Consider the following 7,107-nt stretch of genomic DNA (forward strand, 5'->3'; position numbering starts at 1 on the left):
CCCTGCAGACCCTGCAGACCCTGCAGGACCTGCCCTCTGCCCAGCACAGGGGCCAGCAGGGAGCTCACACCTGGGCACTGAGGTCAGGTAGGTCAAGACTCTGGCCACGTTCTCCTCGGGCACCTCGTTGAAGCGAGCGTTGTCGGGGAGGGTGATGATCCAAGCCTTGTCCTTCCCTCTTCCACCTGCAGGAAAGACAAGGATGCTCCCCTGGCCACGCTGCCAAGGAGGGCCAGCAGCAGAGCCCAGGGCACAGCCAGCTCACAGCAAGAACTGGAGCTTCTCACATCACTCATCACACATCATTCTTCATCACCACAACAGCAAAACCCAGCCGAGGCTGCCCCAGAGTCCAAGCACAACACACGAGTGCCAGAAACAAATGCATCAAGCAGGTATTTCCCTCATTTACTGCATGTCCTTTACACAGGACAGCAAAAGAAATCAGAAGAGAAAGGGGAAATAAAGAGAAGAGAAAGGGGAAATAAACACACTGGGCTGGAAGCTACAGAAACACCTTGCACAGCAAAGCACCTGTGAATGCACTGAGTGCTGGGGGTGAGAACATTGCACAGCGTGGCACGAGACAGAAACCCAATCTGCTCTTTCAAACTGCCTCCATCTTTTATTAACAACATTTCAGGTGGCACTGGACACCACCTGATGGGCAATAGCCCGTGTGGAGTGTCACTCTGACAAACAGCAATGTTTGTCTGGAGTATTTCATTACCACAGGGAGAGACAGAGACCCTGAGGATGTTCTTGTACTCACCAGACAGAAAAGCAAACTCTTTCATCAGATCATCACTGATGTCCTTTGCACAGATGGGTATTGCTGTTTCTGGAGAAAGGGAAAAGCAGCAATCAAAATAAAGCACAAAGGCAAAGCAAACACATTTATCAATGTGTTAATCCAAAGGTGGGGCTTGAACCAAATGCAGCTTCCCTAAACGACATGAAATTATGAATAATGAAATTATGAATAATGAAATTATGTAATAAAGGATATCTGGGTCTCAGGGATGTTAATGCTAATGTTTCTAATGACTCTAACAGGGTGAAAGCCACAAGTCAGCAACAAATGTATTCCACTCAATGTCCCAAGGGAGCACTGGCCCTTAGCTTGAGTGCCCTCCCCCCAATGGGCCACATCCAATGTAAATTTTTATATTTTGGAGTTGGTAATTCTACTGCTTGTTTCACAAAGTCTCCCAGTGCTTCCCAGCCTTGGCAGCACAATGGGCTGAGGTTTCTGCTGGGAGCTGCAGCGTCCAAGGCTGCTGCACTGGGAACAAGGCTGGGCTTTCACACTGTTACAGTCTTTAATTTTGAACAAATAAGCTTCTGAAATCGTGTTTTCACCTGGCATGGGGCCACAGACATTGGAGAGGCTGTTGTTCTTATGTCAGTTATTAGACTTCTTGCTAATTAAATAATGGGAGAGGCTGTTTCAATACCATATTTAGCACCACCATCATTTCAGTGGCAATGAAGCGCATCAGAACAACACACACAACTTCACCTTTCCCCAGGAGAAGGAAACAAAGACCAGACTGACTAAACACAAGAGCAGCTTAAAGCTGATAGACATTTTTCTGGATTATCTATAAATGGAATGACAGCTAAAAATTAAACATCCTTGTTCCTGCAAATAAATGTTTTGAAGCACATCTATACAGATTAAAGCCCTTGGGCTTTCTGATAATCAATTTTTAAACACTGATTATCTCACAGAGTTGGTCCTAGGGAATAATCTTCTGGCTGTTTTAAATCAGACAGGCTGCATACTTCAGCACACTCCAGCACAATCAATATTTATTCTATTTCCCTTTTTTCTGGTCACTTCCACTTTATCCAAAGGTTTTTCAGGCCTGTAAAGGCTGCAGGGTGCTGCAGCCCAGATGTGGGGCTGCTCTCTGCCCTTCTCTGCACACACTGCTCATTTCCCTCTCCTAGACAGAAATGGCATTTTTGTTTGTTGATGATTGAGCCTCAGTCCCATTTATCTACAGAAACATTCTTGACTTTAACAGGCCCTAGAATTGGTCTTGGTGAGAAAGAAGTTTGTGTTGCAAGGATATTTCAAATATTTGCCTCTCATTCAGCTCCTTCCCCCAACTCGAGGACAAGCAGCAGCAAAAGATTTCTTCTTTACTTGTTGATGTTTTTTTTACCAGGTCAACTGATAAAACTCACATTTAACAACGTAATGAGCTCCAACACATGAACCAGATGATACCAAACGTATGCCATTGAAAATGTGAGACAGAAGCCCAAGACAAACCAGTGTGGGGACCTGTGTGCCCAGGAGGGTGAAGGCTCCCAGCCCACCCTGCCCAGCCCTGGTGCTCCCCAAAATGCAGCAGCAGCCAAGGCAGGCACGGTCCCAGCTCGTGCTGTGTCCCCTGTGACCCCAGTGCTCAACAGCAACAGCAAACCCAGCTCCAGGCTGACAGAAAATGAGGTTTTTGGTTGGGTTCTGCACTGGTAGGAGAGGGATGTGCCTGTTAACTGAGGCTGATCAGGAAATGGGCTGAGAAAGGAGCTTAACCCTTCCATGCTCAAGGAAAATCTCTTCATTTAAAAGTTTCACGTGACATTTCTCACTGAGAACCACCTAAGCAGGGAGGTAGGGGGAGTTTGCACCCATCCTCTGGGGAGCAGGATAATCCAGCAGTGACACAGGAGCAGGATCTGCCCTTTGGCAAGGTCAGGGCACAACTGCAGCGTGTCTGTGGTGTGCTCAGAGCTGCTCTGGGCCAGCTCACCCTGACACCCACCCTGTGCTGGTCCTGAGCTCACCCTGACACCCACCCTGTGCTGGTCCTGAGCTCACCCTGACACCCACCCTGTGCTGGTCCTGAATTCACCCTGACACCCACCCTGTGCTGCCCCTGAACTCACCCTGACACCCACCCTGTGCTGGCCCTGAGCTCACCCTGACACCCACCCTGTGCTGGCCCTGAGCTCACCCTGACACCCATCCTGTGCTGGTCCTGAATTCACCCTGACACCCATCCTGTGCTGGTCCTGAGCTCACCCTCCTGGGCAAATGTTAGGGAAAATCAAGGGCTGGCACCAAATCCGGGGGTGTGTTGCTGTGCCTGAGGCACATCAGCTGGATGCTGCAATAAATCCTCAACAGAAGCATGACCTTTGTCCTCAAACATTAATCTCTGCAGAAAGAGCAGTGAAAGGCACCGAAGACATCAGCTCTCAAACAAGGCTTCAGCTGATGCTCTGCAGCAAACTGGGGTTTTTTTGTTTAAAGGACACTCTGGGGACAGTACAGAAGAGACCCCAGGGTGCTGGCCATGACCAGCACAGCCAGCCTGCATCGCTCCTGGCACAGGGGACAGGAAATCAAGGTTCCAGGAAAGTCCACTCCTTTCTTTCAAAGCCAAGAAGAGGCTTTGTGATCATCACCTGTTACAAAACCCAGCCTGAACTCCCCCATGGAGCACAAACTGGCTGTGCAAGGGTTAAGTCATTCCCATCTTTGTGCAGGAATGGGAACTGGACTCCCCTGGAGCAGAGCACCCCAACCATGAAGCCAGCACGGTGGGGACAGTGGCCTGCCCAGCTGCTCCACTCTCCCAGCTGGATATTCCTTGGGGCAAAGAACAGAAATGCAGCCCCGTGTCTGAGGAGAAATCCCTGCAGCAGCTGCAGTCCATCCCTGCACTGCCTGCACTGCCAAACCCCCTCCACACCCCCCAAAGGGTGACCCTGCAGCCCAGCACTCCCTCCCCACACACCACGGCCACAAAGAAGGACAGAGGGATTTAACAGGGGAGAAAAAATACTGCTTTACACTGCCTGCAAGCTGCCCTGCTGTGAACACACACCCAGCATGGACACAGAGCTGTGCCAGGTGCCTGTTGCTGGCAGCAGGGAGCAGGGCAGGGGGATGGAGGCTGTGGGGATCTGCCCCAGCTGCTGCTTCCCCAGTGCTGCACCTGCAGCAGGATCCTGGTTCCACGTGAGCAGAGGCACCTGCTGTGTGTGTCCTGCCCAGAACAGGACACACTGCTGGCCGCAGGCAGGGCAGATGTTTGCACAGCATTTGTGGGATCCAGGAGGGGCTGGGCAGGTGGCACGAGGCTGATGGAGACACCCCGAGGCACTGCAGGACGTGTGGCACCCTGTGCTCCTCAACAAGGCCACTCTGTCCACCAAAGGTGACTTGCAGGAGCTGCTCTGAGCAGGGAACAGCCAGCCAAGGCCCCGAGGCTGTTTCTGGATGTGAGAGGAAACTCTGGCAGCCACGAGCAAATCGTGTCCCCTGTGGCTTCAGGTCCTGATCTGGAGTAGATCAGGCAGCAGTGCCAGCAGGATTTGGTGGCAGCAGAGGGCCATGGGCACGTCTGAAGAGCAGGGCAGACCCTGCAGCCCCAGGCTGATGCAGCTGTCCATGTGTGCAGGCTGGGTGAGAGCTGGCACCCAAGGGCAGCGGGGTAAACCATGTAAACCTGGTAATGCCAGGTGCTGCAGCCATTCCCCAGACAATGAGTGACACAAAAGACATTAAAATAAAAAAGTGAAAAGCTTCAAAACCTGGGAGTGCTGCAGGTCCCTCTGTCCCCCAGGCACAGCTCTCAGGGGAGCAGCCCCAGCCCTGGCTCAGCCTGCAGGCACCTGCTGCCTGTCCACAGCCTCTCAAATCCAGGCCTTCATCTTGAGGCAAGGCAGGTTTACAAATGCCTGTTTTCCTGGAAGATATGATGTGCTGATCCTGAGGAAGATGACCCCTGCATGTCCAGCATGAAAATCCCACCAGGGTGAGTCCATCCCCAGGAGTGATGGCTTGGTCACCTCACCAGCTTCAAGGACTCCTTAAATTATCTCAGACTGGGGAAGACTTTTAAGGAAAGGCTCACTCTATTTTCAAGCTCCTTCTTTTATTTCTCCCCAGGCAGCTGCTCTGGCACAGCGTGGGAAGCAGCTCCAGATGGTTCTCTCCTCTGACCCAGGGCTGTGCTGCTCCTCTGAGCCCTTCCAGGGTTTCTGTGAGTCAGTGCAGACACATCCCCATGGGCCAGACCTGCCCAGCTAACACACCACACAGCAAAAATGGAAAACTGCTGAAAAACTACAGTGACCTTTTCCAAAGGCTTAGATATAGACACACTGAGGATAAGAGGAAAAAGGGAAAAAAAAAAAAAAAGGTGCTGTGAAAGGAAAAGAAGAGAAGAAATAGGAAATGTTAAGTGGGTGCAATTGAGGTTTGAGGACTGGCATGCAGGCAGCGTGAGGGAGCCATGGAGGGATGAACCCAGGGACAATCCCCAGTGCCAGCAGGAGCTGATCCTGCTCACCAGGGTGGGACCAACACATCCATGGAGCCACCTGGGCCTGGCTGCAGAGCCAAGCTGCAGCCCAGGGCAGGAGCATCCCACTGCAAACAGCAGCTGTGACACAGCAGGAGCAGCCAGGGCAGCGCTGAGGCACAGCTCAGCCTCACCCCTGCTGACCACTGCTGCCAGCAGGTGCAGCCAGATAAAGATCCCACAGGCATGGAAATGCCATCCCTCCTCACCATCCTGGCAGCTGCAGAGAGCAGCAGGACGTTCAGGGGAGGTTAACAGAGCCTGTGTGCTGGAGACCGTGGAGTTTTGGGGCTGGGGGCGGAAATCTCTTCCAATTTATATTTAGCAGCTGAGAAACTGTGGAAGCTTTGCTAAGAAAAGGTGAAGAAAAGTAAATTAAGCAGCAATGAGGCTTAGCTGTTACCTCCTGTTATGCTGTTTCCATGTCCAATCAGAAAAACTCTATTCTCATATCACACCAAACTAAGCAAAAATTGGGGATGATAAAAGCCAGCTCCACCATACATGAATTCATGTCTATTGCAAGAAATGTAATAAAAGATTTTCAACACCCACTCTTTTGGATTCAAGCACAATGTGGGAGCAGAGAAAATCTAGTTTCCTGCATTTCTAACATATAGGAGCTTCAATGTACTTTTAGTTTTCTCCTTTTTCCAGTTTCAGCCACTCTTCCCTTACCAAAGAGAGCAGGACAGCTGTTTGCACATCAGCCCTGTGAGCAGGAAAAGGCACATTTAGCATCTGCCACCAGCAAACATCTCCCCAGCCCAAACCACCAGCCCCTAAACCAGAGCCCTTTCAGCACAAAAGACTTCCAAAACCCAATAAAAATATACAGACATCAGTAACTTTCCCATCTTCATTCAGAACCATTCAAACACTGATTTTTCAAAGAGAAATTCCAGCACAGAGTAACTCTTGGGAGATATTTCAGCAGTAAATCCTGGTGCTCCACCACCTGCCTGGGGAGCTTGGAATGAAGTTCTCTGAGGACACTGGAACAATTTCTCTCACAGCTGATACAGCCAGGAAATGAAATTATGCAGCCAGGTTCCCCCAGCAGCATCACCTGGAAACTCTACTGTGAAACAGGGGAAAATAAGCAGAATTTTTCCCAAACTGAAAGTGGAAATTCCCGATTGTGGCATTCCCCACTGAGCTAAATGACATTTCCAAAGGCAGCTAAGGGAGTTCTGCAGCAGGAGCAGGTCTGTGCAATGGGAGGTGAGATGGGGAGGATGCTGCTGGTGCTCGCTGTCTGTCTCAGCAGCAGCCCTGGACACAGCCCCAGAGCAGCAGGATAACTGTGCTGTGTGCTGGCTCCCAGGGAACAGCCCTGTCCCAGGACATCCTGACTCATCTCTGCTCCCAAACCAAGTCCAGCATCGCCTGCGAGGAAAAGGGATTCGGAAAACAAGGCAGCCCCACCCAGTCGCTTCCACCAGCGCTCCTCACACTGCAGCTCCTCTGCCCACCCATTTTCCAGTGCCTGACGTTTCCCTGCGCTGGGGAAGCTGGAAGATGAGCTGGGTGAGGCTGTGGCAGCAGAGCAGGCTGAGGAGGGACCTGCCCTGCGCTCAGCTCCTGTCCCCAGCCACCACTGGTGCAGGATGTGGGGCTGCCCAGAGCCGCTGCTGTGGCTCCAGGATGTCCCTGCAAGTCCTACTGCCAAAACCAGCACCAACAGAAGGCTCCCACGGCAGCACAACCACGGGCAATGTCCCAGCTCTCAAACCCCTGTGCACACGGGGGAAGCTCTGTGTCCCCAAGCATCCTC

The 7,107-nt window shown here is 51.6% G+C and overlaps 1 protein-coding gene across 1 annotated transcript in view; it reads right to left on the reverse strand.

The window, feature by feature from the left end:
- MCF2 (MCF.2 cell line derived transforming sequence) overlaps nucleotides 1-1,369 on the reverse strand; it is a 46,315-nt gene extending 44,946 nt beyond the window's left edge. Inside the window, exons 1-3 of the mRNA XM_033514142.1 lie at nucleotides 1,363-1,369; nucleotides 731-841; nucleotides 71-260 (exon numbers count right to left, since the gene is read on the reverse strand). Coding sequence (XP_033370033.1) covers nucleotides 71-260; nucleotides 731-841; nucleotides 1,363-1,369 — 308 coding nt within the window. The remainder of the gene's footprint in view (nucleotides 1-70; nucleotides 261-730; nucleotides 842-1,362) is intronic.
- Nucleotides 1,370-7,107: the final 5,738 nt, after the last annotated feature.

The sequence above is a fragment of the Parus major genome, chromosome 4A, assembly GCF_001522545.3.
Source record: "Parus major isolate Abel chromosome 4A, Parus_major1.1, whole genome shotgun sequence".
Lineage (NCBI taxonomy): Eukaryota > Metazoa > Chordata > Aves > Passeriformes > Paridae > Parus > Parus major.